The 15,836-nt window shown below is 45.2% G+C and overlaps 1 protein-coding gene across 2 annotated transcripts in view; it reads right to left on the reverse strand.

Annotated features, from left to right (window-relative positions):
* The window catches only part of MTMR14 (myotubularin related protein 14), a 31,606-nt gene that overhangs the window by 14,927 nt on the left and 843 nt on the right, over positions 1 to 15,836 (reverse strand). For both annotated transcript variants that reach the window (XM_053953442.1, XM_053953441.1), the window contains 11 exons: positions 11,499 to 11,607; positions 10,415 to 10,490; positions 9,656 to 9,716; positions 9,007 to 9,129; positions 8,405 to 8,478; positions 5,597 to 5,667; positions 4,925 to 4,999; positions 2,555 to 2,621; positions 1,485 to 1,570; positions 1,172 to 1,248; positions 890 to 926 (listed from right to left, as the gene is read on the reverse strand). In XM_053953442.1, the coding sequence (XP_053809417.1) occupies positions 890 to 926; positions 1,172 to 1,248; positions 1,485 to 1,570; positions 2,555 to 2,621; positions 4,925 to 4,999; positions 5,597 to 5,667; positions 8,405 to 8,478; positions 9,007 to 9,129; positions 9,656 to 9,716; positions 10,415 to 10,490; positions 11,499 to 11,607 (856 nt within the window). The remainder of the gene's footprint in view (positions 1 to 889; positions 927 to 1,171; positions 1,249 to 1,484; positions 1,571 to 2,554; positions 2,622 to 4,924; positions 5,000 to 5,596; positions 5,668 to 8,404; positions 8,479 to 9,006; positions 9,130 to 9,655; positions 9,717 to 10,414; positions 10,491 to 11,498; positions 11,608 to 15,836) is intronic.

Raw genomic sequence — 15,836 nt, forward strand, 5'->3', positions numbered from 1 at the left:
CAGGCACCCCCTCTCCTGCTGCAGCTACTGACTCCACCCATGACCAAGCAGAGCAGAGCTCTCAGGCTTGAGCTAGTAGAACTCCAGGAAAGGAATGAATAGGAGGAATGACACTGACTCTTTCAGAGGATTCTGTACCCCTGAAAGATGAAAAATAGGCCAGGGTCACGTCTCTGCTGTTTGAAGGCAGAAGATTCCTTAGTAAGGTGAGAGTTCAAGGAGCAGGGGAATAGCAACAGGGTTAGACACACACCCCACCTCTTTTCTACTCAGAAATGATAGTGCACTGTACTGCAACTATAGTCAGAGGAATCTTTTCTTGCTGTTCAACAGTGAAAGATTTTGAAGAGAATTACTTCAATTAATTTTAAGTGTGTCTCAGACTCATATGTGTACCCACAGACACATCCCACCAAACTCACACACTGGAACCAGCACAAGCTGCTCCATGAGCCTCTGATGACATGCAAGCCACATGCAGCTGCAGCACCCAGGCAGGAGGGCTGGCATTCAGGACAAGCACACAGGACTATCCAGCTGTATTTTCAAGGAGTCATACACCTTTAGCATCCTTCTCACTGCTGAGCTGAACAGCAAGTCCTAGCACCCTCTGAAGTGGGGTCTGAACACTAATGGCACAGGAGAGAAACTGGCAGGAGTGACACCCCCCAGCAAAACTGTAGCCTGAGAGAGAAGTAACCCCACAACTTATGCATCACAAAGTGACAGGGCAAGGCTCTTACCTCGTATTTCCAGCACCTGAACAATCTTTTTAGAGCCCAGCCACACCAGTGATACTACCAGGAGCAGGCAGTGAATGCTGCTACCATAAACAGATATCCTGAGAACACAAAGCAGTGCTCAGCCACTGCCCCAGACCAACACTCACCTCTTCTCCTTTACTGAGTCGATCGACTAACATGTGCCTGGAAAGAGAGCAAGGGAAGCTCAGTCACATGCCAGAATCGGCAGAAGAGTACAAGCTGTCAAGAACAGCCAGATGCTTGAGCACTCAGCTAAAAAAAAAAAAGGCACCAGCCCTTCTTGTCCCAGCTCACTGGGACCTGCTCAAACATCAACCTTTTGCTGTGAACAAACATCAAAATGACCCCTCAAGGCTTCTCCCCTGCTGCACAGGGATGCACATGCGACTAAAACTTATTATGCCTACCCAAAGAGAAACCAGTCATAGGCCACTGTAAGGTAGAGAATCTCTGATGGCTCCAGGGATGTGTGGATCAGCCCATCCTGCAAAGAAACAACACAGCCTTCAGGCAGCAGCCCTGGGGATTAGAATTGGGAATTCACGATCTGCTGAAAACTGTCATGGTGATCCAGGATGCCCATCTTCCTCTACCTGCCTATGACAGCATGTCCCAAAGAACATTCGCAACATTAACAGCTCCACCACCACTTCCTGGTGACAGTCACTCACCCTCCAAGCAATCAGCCCCACAAACAGAGGAGGCCAGCCAGGTACTCACAGCCCATAAGGAGAGGCGCAATAAGGAGATGAAGAGAGGCGTTCGATCCCAGCCGGATATACAGTGCACCAGGAGCCCGCTGTCATCTGTTCCAGGGGGAGGAAGGAGAAGGAAAAAAAAGGATGTTGCAATGAAAGTAATGATTTCTTTATGGCAAATCTGTAGAGACAAGCTACTCTCTGTACCCACAGCCCAGGCTCAAGAGCAGAGCTCAGCCAGAACATTCTGTCTTAAATACAGCAGCCAGCAAATTGCTCAGAGTGTCCTGGGCTGTCAGCAGCACCAGCTGATGCGCTCTCCTGGTCCTGACAGCTGCTCAGAGAGACATTAGGTATGAACATCACTTTACTACCCTGAACATACACCTACCCAGCTGTAACCCACTATCACAATTTATTCCTACACTGGTGAGAAAACAGCTTCAACTGAACAATCTTTTCAGTCTCACTAACCTTCCTACTGCACACTGAGCAGACGCACACACAAGGCACAAATTCTACACCCTACAGAAAACCTGCAGTGTGTCCCAACACAGCTACTGCAGGAGACTATAGCCAGCCATGCTGTCAGAGCCAGCCATGGCTCCATCCATCAGTGCTAGGTCACAGTGCCCAGAGGGAATGGGATGCCACACAGGGCAACAGACACTCTTCAAATTGTTGGAGTGTCCATGGTGAAAGGAGGTGGAAGGGGCTCTTAAACAGGCACCAAAAGAGATCTTGTGTTGGCGAGACAAAACACAGGTAACCAGCAAAACAAGAGCAAGAGTCAAAAAGCAAAGATACAAGGTTCCTTCTCTTCAGGTTTAAAGTAGTAAAACAATAGGCTAAGTTTTCAGATATCCCTTCATATTCAGGAAAAAAGAGTTTTAAAGAAATCAGCAAGTCCCTCTCTAAGAGGGGAGTTGGGAGTTCTGAGATGGTAGGACCATCATCCTGTTTTGAAGGGAGAGAATTAAAACTGACTTCTGTACTGGGAGTTGATCCACAGTGGCACTAAGATCACCAGCTGTTCTTCCAGGGACAGTGACTGCTCCAGTTACACTGCTGGGAGCAAGGAGTTTACCTTACCATCACTATTGATAATGGAGATCAGCAGCTTCAGGTAGTTCTGTGTCTGTTGAACGAGGTCCCAGCTCTGGAGAAAGAGGAATGTTGATGGTAAGGGTCTGGCCACAGCAAAAGGCTGCTCTGCAGTTCAGAGCTGCTCTATCCAGAACAGCAGCACAGCAGAAATAACCACGTGGCCATTCCTCAAAGTGACAGACTTCCCCTTTGTATCAATCCCCCCATCCTATGCAAAAGTCACTCTGGGACAAGATACCTGGTAGACAAAACAATAAAAGGCCATCTCTACTGTCCTCCTGGCTAGCAGAGGAGCTGCTTTGCCTGCAGCCCCAAAGCTGCAAGCAGCCCATGCTCAGACAGGAAGCAAACACCTGCAGAGCACTGACCCAGTTCTGCACACGTGCACTTTTCCAAGCGGCTGAGCCACATTCCAGCCATGTGTGCAAAGCCAGCAGCACGACGGGATGTGCAGGCCAAGGCAGAGGCCTGTTCCCACAACCCAAGCACTTTGCTCAAAACTCTGTGGTCCTTGAAAATGTCCCCAGCTGGCTGCTGACCCTCACCCACCCTCCAGACAGGCACCGGACTTCTTCAGTAACCCCCAAGCAGCAGCAGAACTACAGAAGGGCTCTGAACTCAAGAGGACTCCAGTACTACAGGACATAGAGGTGAAGAACATCAGAACAAGCCCAAGCTTGTCACTTGACCATCACATCATGAGCAGATGCAGGGAATTTCAGCAGTTTGATAGAATCGGGACTAGCTCAAGGGAAATAAGATAGCACTGGCAAGGAAGAAGCAGAGGGGGACACATTTCATGGCAGAAGTGTTAGTGGTGCAAGTGGTGACCACAAGCTCAAGCACCCTCGCCGTGCACCTGCACATGTGCACATCTGTGTGTAACCACACTGAAGACTAGTGTCAGACAAAGAGCATATTGCTGAGCTGTGAAGCCTGTAGAGCCACAAAACATTAGGGAGCACAGTCAGCCTGCAGCAGAAAAACACATAATTACAAAATCTTTTATCTGCCCAATTCAATCCATCTTCTGCTTATTTTAGAAGGCATCATCCAGTTATCCAGTCTGATTTCTCTGTATCACGAAAGTTTTCTTCAGTTGCCCCATGTAAAGCCTGAGGCTTACACTTGGCAACATCTTTGCCCAGAGAAGCATCTCAAATAGGGCTGACAGCTCATTACTCCTTTGGCAGCATGTTCCAGCAGATTATGCTCAAAGTAATATGCAAGACTGTTTTTCCTTATCTGAAGGCTTGATTTCAGATGCAGATATTGCCTCCTGTGCAGCTCTTCTTCCCCAGATTGAAGAGTGCTTTAGAATTACTATTTTCTCCCTAAAAAATGTACTTATACATTAATCACCTTAGTGATTAGCTAAACAGACTGAGAACTTCAGTTTTGAGTGAAGCATGTTCTCCAGGCCTCAAATAATTTCTGCATCTATTTATTACACCCTCTTCAGTTTTTAATATCCTTTTTAAAATACGGGTTGCTCAGTATTCTAGTGAACAAGTCTCTAGCCATAACAAGCTCTAGTTCTATTAGCTCTGCTTCAACTTTTCTGTGATTCTGCTTATGCTGGCACTTAAACAGTATTTACATCACTGACAATAAACACTGGCCCAGCACAGGGAGCTCTGCTGGTTCTCCAGCTACAGGGCACAAAAATGTGACATGCTCCAGCACAGTTAATCCCCACAAAACCTGGTAGATCCACTGATGTGTGAAATAGAGCATACTAATCAGTAGTATAAGGTGATACTCCCTGGTGTGAACAAAGGTAGACTTTGAAGCTTGAGCAAACAGAAGAGTTCAATTACTGTTTGCCACGCTGTCCACAGTAAGGAGTGGAGACCTGCCATGGCCAGTTATGATTCTCCACTCCTCTCCCATAGGAAGGCACCTTGCATACCCATGAAGAAGGTGTCCAGTCCCTTGGCTCTGCTCACAGAGGAGAAGGTTGACCTCTCTCATAACTTCCCACAGCCAAGGCAGTCTGCCCAGGGCAGGCCTACATCGAGCTGAGACTGAGAACAGGTAATACTGCTTTCTGTTTCCTGTCTTGTTCCTTACCTTTGTTAGCAACCTATCTCCCTAATGGATTGCAAATTTTTGACAGCTACATTAAAAGGTCTGACTTTACAGTCAGCTGCCTTGGGGCAGAGCAAGCCACGGAGCTTTTGGGTACAGCTTTTGGATTTCCACTGCTGTTCTGAACTGTCAGGCAGCCTTGCCCCACTGGGATGCTATAAAGTGAGCCAGATTACAGCAATAGGAGCAAGTCAGATTTCAAACCTCTCCTGATCCTTCCTGAATACATCCCTGACCTCCCACAGAGACATCCACTTTGCTCACCTGGTACTCGCTCCAATCAATATTCAGAGACTGGGTCAGAGAGACTGGGATACTTAATGGAGCGTCTACATAGTCCTGTAAAAAACCCAAACACAGTTAGTCAGAGAACAGTCATGACTCCAAGGGACCAAGTTCCAGAAAAAAAAAAAAAAAAACAAAAAAAACCAAGACAACAAATGCCAAATGGTGCATAAGAAGAAAACATCTCAGCAAAGCATCTTTGGATGCAAAATCCTGAAGACGTAAGAATAAACTCAGGCTCTTGGAAGGACTAATGGACCAGAGGAGCTTTTATGTGCTCCCAACAGTGAAAGCTGGGCATATTAGTCTCTGGATTTCTATAAGACTGCCCCACTCAACCATCCCCTCAGCCGGAGACAAAATATGAAGAAAGAACTGAGAACCAAAGCTATCAATAAGGTCAGAATTCAAAACTGGGAGCAACCCATATTTTCCATGAGAGGTCAAGCATCCTAGACTTCAGGATAATGATTCATTTATTCTACATATGAATTTTACAATCAATAATTTAGTACATTCCGTATCTGTTTTGTTTGTCCTGTTGATTTCCTCCTTGTGATTAGAAATAGGCACATGACATAGAGACCATCACCGAGGAACAGGGAGGCAAGACTCAGACCCAGAGCTCTCCATTTTGTAACATCCATGTACCTGTTTCCAGTTAAATATAAGACCTTCAGCTGTATAATCCCGGTCTTTGTAGTCCTTAAAAAATTCACAGCCTGCAAGAAAAGGAGATAATGAACAACAATTCAGCTAACTGGTATCTAACAAGTGAAGTGCCTGTGGGACTAGGAGTGCTGGCAGCCCCAGGCTCCAGAAATCCAAACCAATCAAAACTGCTGCCTGTGGGAAGAGAAGAGCAGTAATCCCCAGTATACCATACAGCACAGCCTCCAGCAACAACAGCCCAGGGCACTTAGCAGTGCAGACACTCACACAGCAAAGGGCAAACTCCAAATACAGCAAATGGGGAGCTTGAGGGACTGATTTAATTTTTTCCTGAACAAAGGGTTTCAGCAAGGAGCTATGTTTTGCAGGGCCTTGGACTTCTGCACAGATCTAAGGCACCAGCTTGACATGCTGAGTGAGAAGGAACCACCAAAAGAAGGTGTTGACAGAGCCCCAGGGAAAGGCAGCTTTCACAGGGCATCTGCTGCAGGTAACAAGAAAGGGCTCTGTCAGCAGTGGCTTGATTTCTCTCACATTTAAGTCTTCTCTTTCAAACATGGGATTTACCCCACATGAAGGAAGGGGGTACAAAACCACTTCCAAGCTGTCCCCCAAGCACTCCCCTCCTGAAGTTTATCCTTTGGCTCAGCTCTTCTCAAACAACTCTTTGAAGTCTCTGCTGCAAGCCGCAGTCACTTAGTCACAGCTGAGCAGCACCATTAGCACTGCGGCTGCCTGCAGGCTACAGAAAACACCTCTGCCAGTGTGCTGTGCACACCTCAGCCGTGCCACAGTGCCCACACCACCCAGACACCCCTGTGTCAAGCACAGATATGGAGACAGATTCCCACCCTGCAAGTCACAAGTAACTTCCATGAAAAAAAAAAAAAAAACACCAAGAAAAGAATCTATGCAAGGACAGGACTAATCCTCAAATATGCAGTCAGGACACAGTCTGTCAGTTGAGATTTAACTCCAATTAAACAATGACTTCATGCAAAGAATGGGGGTTATGCCATAAGTGTTGGCATCCACAAATACCAAAAGCTTCTACAGATACTCCATTTTAACTCATGTCTTTCATTCCAGAAAGTTCTTAATCTTCACTTGGTAAAATCTGTCTGGATGGCTGAGCCCAAAGAGCAGTGGTGAATGGAGTTAAATACAGTTGGTATCTGGTCCCCAGGTTTTGTGGTGTTCCCCAGGGTTCAGTATTGGGGCCTGCTTAATATCTTTACTGATGATCTGGATGAGGGGATCAAGTGCAGGTATTAAGAGTTGTTAAAAGACAGGTAGATGTGGCACTCAGGGACACGGTTTAGTGGGGGACTGGGCAGCGCTGAGTTAACAACTGGACTCAATGATCTTAAAGCTCTTTTCCAACCACAGCAATTCTATGACTCTGTTTGGACACTGCTTTGCTCACCTAAGGCAACAGGATCTCAGAATAACTTCAGAAACAAATTACAAAACAGAAATTCTTTCAGTGCAACCCTGGAAACATCAATAAGAATGTACCACGGCATTTGGCCAGTCACTAGAGGGGTTGCTGATCCTTAGATGTGTATGCCTTAGATTTAACAGAATGACAACATTCCCCCATGGACCAGCACTGCTGAAATCAGGCAACATCTGCAGGGAGCATTTGCAGTTTTATAAGGTTTATCTCCAGTGTGGCAGTGAAGAGCTGCTAAAAGAAAGCAGCTGTCCCAGAGGGAAGAAGAGGAAGGACCATCACTGAATAATATTGCTTACCATATGCAGATCCCCACACAGAAACAACTCTGCAGCTTAACTCTATAGATTCACTTCTTCATTCCTTACAGCCTTACAAAAGACCTGTGTACACAGTCTTTCTCGTGTTCCAAGTCTGGTGACGTATGCAGCAGCAACACATATCTGTGCTATGTACTACAGAAGCCAGTAATACTCTTATTTCTGTACACTTTGGCAACCTGCACGGCAAACTCGATAGAGATCTTCACGCAGCATCTCTGAATTGTCACTAATTTCTGTATAAAAGGAAATACACCTTTAAAAAATGTTTAAGAGCAACAACTAGCAATCAAGGAAAAGTCTGGGTCTGGATCATCCACCAGAGTTTTGCTGGTTTTGGTTTTTTCTCCTCTCCCTTTCTTTGTGCACTAGGGAGAAAGAAGAGTCTGCAGACAGACCTCAGGCACAGCAGCCTCACATCTGATCCTGTCGCCAAGCCTGACATCAGCAGGGAGCAGGAATACTCAGTTCATCTGTAAGAGTGTGAGTGACCCAGCAGTGGTTGCTAGGCACAGGGATGGATATAGCCAGGGAGACAGGCTGCAAAGGGCTGCCTCTGTTGTACACTGCAGGCTCAGGTGAACTGTTCTGCAAGCACTGAGATTTCTTACAGTGGAGCTCTGGAACACTAGACTAGAAATTACCCTTACGAATTGGGTCTTTACATAACAAAGAACAAGATATATATTTTGCATCAAGTAGTAGTTTAGAGTTGCAGAGATGTCGAAGGCCATCTTAACCAGCTCCACCTCTGGGACTTTTCCTCTGTGCTTGAATTAATAAGGACTGCTAAGAAATTATTTTGCCATTTCAAAGAGTGCCTAATGCTGACTCACTGCCAGAGCATCCAGATTCATTGCACTGTTCTCAGTTTAAACGAGTTTTTCTCTAGAAGGAACATAGGAAACATTCAGCAAGTCACAGTCATTTACATATAAGAGTTATTTCCCAGTCCCCAGAAACAGATTGTCACCTGTCCCTTGTGAATCCCTCTGGACATCATTCCTGTACCTGGATATGGGATGGAGAGAAGCGTGAAATCAGCATAACGTTGAGCTTTGTCCACCTTCTCAGAAGACGTCACGCTGCATAGGACAAGAGGAGAACAGCAGATATTTACAAAGTGTTTTTTGCACAGACATCTGCACCCAAAAAAACTACCTGTTGCATCTCCCTCGGCTAAGATTTGACTCAGTTGCGAGCAGGGGCAGAACTTACTCAGCCCATGCACATAAATAGGTACAGCCCAAAATCACTAAAGCTTTTCTCTGAGATAAGTTGGAGAAACAGCTCCCTCTGTGCATAGGAACAGAGGGCTCCGTTGCTGCCTCCCTTCTGAAGGGGTGACTGTCTCATTACTATAAGCTCTACAGGGAAAAGGTCACTCAGACTGCAGAAGACAGATGAAAGCAGCTATGTTGCCCATTGATTCAGTTTTCTGTGGCCTAAAACCTTGGGGTTTTCTTTACAGAAACAACTAACCTATGCTGTTGTAGGATTCTTCCAAGGACTGCTTGCAGGATGCTAAGTGCACATCTGACAGCAATTCACATGTAAGGGCTACACTAGCTGCAAACCAAAGCCTGCACAAAAACAAATGAACCCAGACTCACTTCAAGCCAAATTTCACCTTCTTGTTTTCCACCATCAGGTCACAGATGTATCGGACAGACAGGTATCGAAGGAGCTTGATGTCGTGCCCTCTGACCTTGTCAAACAGCTGGGAGTCTGCATTTCTGCAAGACAGAAGGAGCAAAGCAAGGTGAGCATGGAAGACTGACCAAGCCGAGTCTGATTCTTCCCAGCTGAGCCACAGTTCTTCCCTGAACCACTTCTAGCCATAAGCAGCACGAGCCAAGCAGACTCTGCAAACTGACACTGCAAGCTTTGTGCTCATGGTCCCTTCCCTCATCTCACTCCGTTCTGCAACAAGCACATAAGATACAACACAATTTCTACAGCCTGGAGAGATACTTTTTGATGAAGTAAACACAGCCAAGAACTTCAAATACATTTTTAATGGCTCTACATATTCCTGTCTCCAGCCCTTCCCTCTGGCAATAGATTAGCAGGCTTCAGCTACACTAGGTTCAGCCAGCCATCAATACTCAAGACACTTTTCCAAAAGCAAGGAATGTAAGACCCTGAGCCTGGTGATGGGTCTCAAGCCTATGCCCAAAACCCAAACTAGGAAAGAGCAGAACTGAATGGCTGAGCCAGTCAGCAAACTCCCTTTTCCTCATCCCAATGATGCATACAAACCTAAGCGCAGAGTCTTCCTCGGATATATCTTCTGCATCTGCCCAAGCATCATCAGAACCTCCTGCAAGTAAAGCATTAAAAAGTGAAGCTTTTGTAAATCAACTCAATCCCCAATCAGACAAGATATGTATACAAACAAAAAGGTCATGGTTTGGTGTCTTCTCTTCATACCTAAGCGTGGTTCCCCACATTTCCTCTTCCTGAAAATCTCGTTTTCTAATGTAGCCCACTCTTTCCTTGTCATTGTAAAGTACCTGGGCAGGTCAAACCCATGACTGATAGCCAGAGGACACCTCAAAAATGGTATGCAGGGCTTTTTTAAGCCAAGTTTCAGCTCCCACACTACAGACACCCACTACTCCCCTGAAGAGCTTTCCCTGCAGTCCAGTATATCTCACCATTAGCAGCATTGATTCCCAATGATTAGTCAAGCAACAGCAAGATCTAATCCTCTTTCCTCCATTATTCCCATCCCCAATGTTTGGAAATTGGTACCCTGAATCCTTTGGGATGCCTTTATTTGCCTACATGTTTCCTGTAACTCATTATTCAACCTCAAGTTCTTTGATCACTGAGGTTCTTACGAGCTGGAAATGGACATGAGGTTTCAGTCTTTGTTCTGTTATGCTAAGTCTCATACAAGCAGCCCATCCTAGAGCTCCCACTGGTCTTGGGAAGAGTATGGCCTCATGTGTAGGTCTCTGTCCCAGCACTGACCAGCCTTACCATGCAGACAGTGACAAATGGCTCCTCACTCACCAGAGAAGATATAGTTGTAGCCAGTGCGCCCATAGAGCTCTCCCCAGCCAGCCAGTGTTGCTGATCTGCAAATATGCTGGAGGAAGATTTTTTATTAATCACACAGGCTCCAGGAGTCTTTCCCTTACCATGCTTATTTGCTGTCAGGTTACATAGAAAGGGCTGGTATCTACAGCTATCACCTCTCAGCTGTCTGCCCTGCAACCCTGGTCCAAATTGAGTTCTCCAAACACAGCAAACTCCCAAGTGCCTTTATCTGTAGCTAGTTTTTAAATCATATTTTCATCTCCAGTTCTCCAATGCATTAATACAGTCAGCTCCTGCCAATTTAGCAACACATGCTCTGTTAATACCCTGCTTGAGCCTTATTTCCACATTCCTCTGGATGAGATTATGGATGGTCCCAAGATGACTCTGGGCAGTTCACTCCTGCAGAGAAAGGTCAGCAGATGCAGCCCACAATGGCTTCAGTCAAGCTAGATTAAACTTGTCACAGGTATGATTTTGCTATTCATACAGTGTTTCTAAATTCAACTAAGAAAACAGAATTAAGCTACTTAAATTCTAAATGAGACTATTCCTACAGGGCTTCAACATAGTTTAAGTAATTCACATAAAAATGAATCTAATTTCACTTTCTTACAGATCCCTTGCAGACAAACCCACACATTCATGAGACCATTTATGTAATCTTGCCTCTCAAAGGAACAGACAAAGGAAACTTCTCTGGAGAGAGGAAAGTTACTCAAAGGGAGCTGCTGGGAAGAGTAAGGGACAAACAGGGACAATAATTATCTTTCCCCTCTGAAATGACAAATATCTTAAGGACTTCAGAAAGCACATATATAGGAGAAAAAAAAAAAAAGTTAGCTCTTTGGTGCAAGGCTCATGATTTGGTGGGGGAGAACAGCCTGATGTGCCCACAGACAGCTCAAGCAAATGCTCCCTACTACTACAGGCTGTCTGCTTGTATCTAAGCACAGATTTTTACACCATTTGGAAAAGCGACTGATGGCTGCACAGTTCAAATGGCAGAGAGAAAGGTAATTTTCTCAGTAAAGACAGGCAATCCATGAAACTTTACCTTTCCCTTGTACAGAATGACTGGGCAAACAAAGCGTCCTCTACACCTGGCCATCTTACTCCGGTTGATGAGGTCCTGCAGTTTGCCAACCTGCACAGTGCTCTCATACCTAGTGGGCAGAGATTCAGGTCAGTACACACAGCATCTTCTCACACGTCTTTCAGCAAAGCTGCTGTTGACACCCTGGGCTGGGATCCCATCCCTTTCCCTAGAAGTTAGCTCTGAACTTAGTAAGCATGAAAACACTTTGAGAATTGCTTCTGCTGCTGTACAACACATTTGGACACTTTTCTGGCTCCTTTTTTTTAATTTGGAAATGCACAGTACATGACAGCACCATCAGGAACTGGCAATATGAGCACCACTAGTAGGGTCTGCCAAAGACTAACACGTGGATTACTAGGGAAGGACAGTCAGTGTCTACAAAAATACATTTTCTGTTTTCCCTGCTATCATCTTTCCATTCAAAAGCAGCTCAGCACTACTATCATAGTGAATTCACTATATCAGAGGAATAGTTTTGCAAGAAAAAAAGAAATATAATAGAAAATCAAATCTTGAACACTGCATGATCATCAAGCATTTGTGTTGCCAGGTAATTAAACAACTAAATCAGCTAATGGGTTGAGCAGGGTACTTAGATTAATGTCAGCTGCATCTGCAGAACTAAATTTTGTTTGGTTTTCTTGTTGGAGTTAAAATAGAATTGTGTTTCATACCAGGAAACATGTTAAAATTGCTCCAGTTTGCCCAAGTATCAGCCCACATTTGATAGGAATCCAAACTCACTTCTGAACTACACAGACCTCAAGGAGGAACTGTCAATGTAGAGAAGACTAGAGCTGGAATTGGAGAAGCATCCAGAGTGATGTATTAGAAACCAGGTTAAGTCTGGACATACAAAACTGCATGGCTATGCACCTGGAGACTGTTAACAAGAATTTCCAGTTAGCCTTTCCAGTAATGGAGCACGGTGGAAGAGGCAGATGAACTGACTGATCTCTGGATGTTAAAACATTATCAACATGGTAAACTTGAAAAAGGGGAAAAATAAACCCATGGCAAATTCCCTAGAGAGATGTAGAAGTACCAGCATTACCGTGCAGAGCACAGGCTCTCAGCTCAGCTACATCATCTGATTCTAGTGACCCACCCCTGCCTGAAGAGGCACAGGAAGGTGAGTAGGACAGCCAAGGGAGAGTCTATGCTGCAAGAGAAACCACCAGGGTCTGATGGAAAGAGCAGATGAAGATGAGCAGTTGCACAGCAGTATGTGCATCAGGGTGAAGGAGAGTACATGGAGGAGGAGGAGAACTCAAACACCAAGCATAACACTGGCCTAGGAACAAATTAATATCTTTACAATGGGAGTTAACGAAAGTTGCTAAACTTTAGAATCACTGAGAATGTGGAGCAATGTACCAGCAGCTGCCATTCTGGGAATGGTTAAAAAAAATAATATATTATTAAAATGGAAATTGATTTGTTTATGGAAAAAATTATACAAGGTGGTGCCAGTAGAAGCAGGGAAACAGAAAACAAAGACTTCCAAATACTTTTTTTTCTTAATAGAAGGATTTGGTTCTCAGAATTCATAGTGGTGGTTTAAGTTTTTCATGTTTTCCTGCATATACAATTATTTTGCTGTCCAGCTCCAAAGACTTTTGACATATACCAGAATTTAAAGAACAAAAACCCAAGCTAATCTTCTTTAAACAATGTGAACATGAAGGCGCTAATTGGAAAGGCAGGAAAATGTGAGCAAGTGTGAGAAGAGATGCCTTTGTGTATACTTCCCAAAACCAAATTATTTTGAAACTCAAAAGATTTTGATGCAGATTTGGCTGTGGGACTGTTTTTAAATGAATGCATGCAATTAAGAGATATATCATATCCTGCATTCTGCTCCAGTTTCCTTTACGTTTCCTTTGCAAAAGCAAATACAGAGGGAAACAAGAACTTAAATGCAGTATAACCAAAATAGTTCCATGGCACTGCTTCCAAGAAGATGAGAGTTATCAAAAATGAAATACCTGAAAGATCAGAAATTCTAAGAGAAGCACCTCTCTGGGAGCTGAGACAAGACAACAGGTTTCACTCACTGCACTCCCCTGGAGAGGTTTCTGCAGCACTTGTGAGTGAGTCTGAGCAGCTTGGCAGGATCCCAGGACACGGAGTGAGCGGGAAGCCCTGCACCCTACTGGGTACCCTAACCCTAACCCTCGCCCAGGCACACCATGCCTGTTCCTTGGGAAGCCTGCACACACACTGGAGAGACCCGCTCTGCCATCAGTCATGGCTGTGTTACAAATAAGGCTCTCAGATCTTCTCAATAACCACCCTCAGTAATGCAAGAGATGAACATTGTAAACAAACACAGTTGTATCAAGACTCCAGTAGCAAGGGGGAAGCTGCTCTGAAGAACAGGTGTAATGCTTTTAAAGGAGCTAGTGGTTAAATGCAGCATAAACGGGAGTAAAATCTAAAGAAAAAGGTTCAAAACACACAGAATTCCTTCTGCACCTGCCTGGATTTCAGAGTACTGTTAGCAAACTTTGATCAAGCAAAGTTCTTTCTTCCCCTAGCTGCCCAGCTACAGATTGAACTGATTTGGGTTAAAAAATATCAATTTTTTGTTGTTTCCCCACATGGCTCCAGAAGCAGCTGTACTGACAGAAATGATGGTACAGCAAAGAGTTTGTACATGTGAAAACTGCTTCCAAAGCACCTCAGTATTCTCAGAGTTTTGAAGCTTCAAGTAGATCTTACCAGCTGATTAAAAACGTTACAAAGACAAAAACAGAAGCGTTCAAGGCCAGGTTGGATGGGGCCCTCAGCAACCTGATCTAGTGGAAGTTATCCCTGCCCATGGCAGCGGGGCTGAGAACTGGATGATCTTTAAGATCCCTTCCAACTAAACCATTCTATGGTTCCACAAGAGGCAGCCAAAGAGACTTGGTCCTGGATGGAGTGTCCTGCTCACTCCATCACAAGAGGTTCTTGCCTTCCATAACACAAGATGTGCAATGGTCTCTATTTCATAATTATTCCATAGGAGTAAAATGATTAAGCTAAAACCTGCATTTGTCTAAAAATCACTTGGCAGCTCTTACAAAAATCATCACGCTGAAATCAGGAGAGTGATGATGAAGTGCAGTATGGTTTTGTGACTCTCTTTCAGACACCAAATCAAAACCTGCCAAGAATCAGTATAAATACAGTTAATTGTCACTGCTGGCTTGCAAAGGTCACAGAAGAAAATGGGGCGCCATGTGTAAGTACTCTTGTTTTGAATAGCTGTCAAAAAAAAATAAGCATCTTTTCCTCTTGCAAGAGCAGGAAAAGCAGAAGCATTCAGTTTCCCTTCCTTAAAGCTTCCCCTAGTTGCATTTAACAGCTTCAAACCTCAGTTTCCTGTTTTTTGCAGCAAGGAGTTTAAGCTTTTCTAATCTCATCCAACTGATAGGGAGAAACTCTCCCACCTGGCAGTCAGTTGTGGCTGGTTTCCAAAGACCCCCTCCTACAGCACCCAGCCTACACGCCAGCTGATGGTTTTCCTTCCTCAGGCAAAGCAGCTGGACATGTGAGAAGGACTTGTTGACCCTTCTTTTGAACACATTACTCTCGTCATGGACACACAGTCAAGACTGCAAAACTGCATTATGTTTTGTTGAAGAAAAAAGTAAAAACGAGAGACTGTGGCTGGAGATGGAAGGAACAGCTCATACTCAGCCAGAAGCGAGACCAACGTGATCCTGAGCTTGTGGGTCAAAGTCCAGAGATGTATTGGCTCAGATGTGCACCAAACTGAACAAGTGTTTCCCATTAGCTCACTAAACCTCAGCATCCACTCACCTTTTCATCACGGTGGGGAGAGATGAAATAACCTGGAATTTTGTCTGGAATGACAGAAATATCTGTCCAGACTGTCTTGTCTGCCTAGCCCTATAAGACTCCCTGCTCCAAGATGATTTGCAGACTAATTTCCCACATCAGAGGCCTTGCTGCAAGACCACAGGCACTTCATCAAGGCAGGGAGAGCATCACACAGGCTTGCTCACAACTTTGAGCCTTCGGGTGAGCTGCAACACAACAATCACCACGAGCCAACGCGGTGCTCAGGTTTACTCCAGGGCCACATACAGCGGAGCTGGCGCTGCCCCGGAGCACACCCGTTTCCTTCACAGCCCCCGAGTAACAGGTTCAGCTTGGCAGCTTTCACCAAGCCCAAGAGCCCTGGGAGGAGCCCCACGGGAGCTCGGCAGCCCCGGCAGGCAGCGAGGGGAGTCCCGGGAGCGGCTGACACCACCGGCTATAATTAGCGCAGCCCGCAGGGCT

Source organism: Vidua chalybeata, chromosome 12, assembly GCF_026979565.1.
Source record: "Vidua chalybeata isolate OUT-0048 chromosome 12, bVidCha1 merged haplotype, whole genome shotgun sequence".
NCBI classification, from domain to species: domain Eukaryota; kingdom Metazoa; phylum Chordata; class Aves; order Passeriformes; family Viduidae; genus Vidua; species Vidua chalybeata.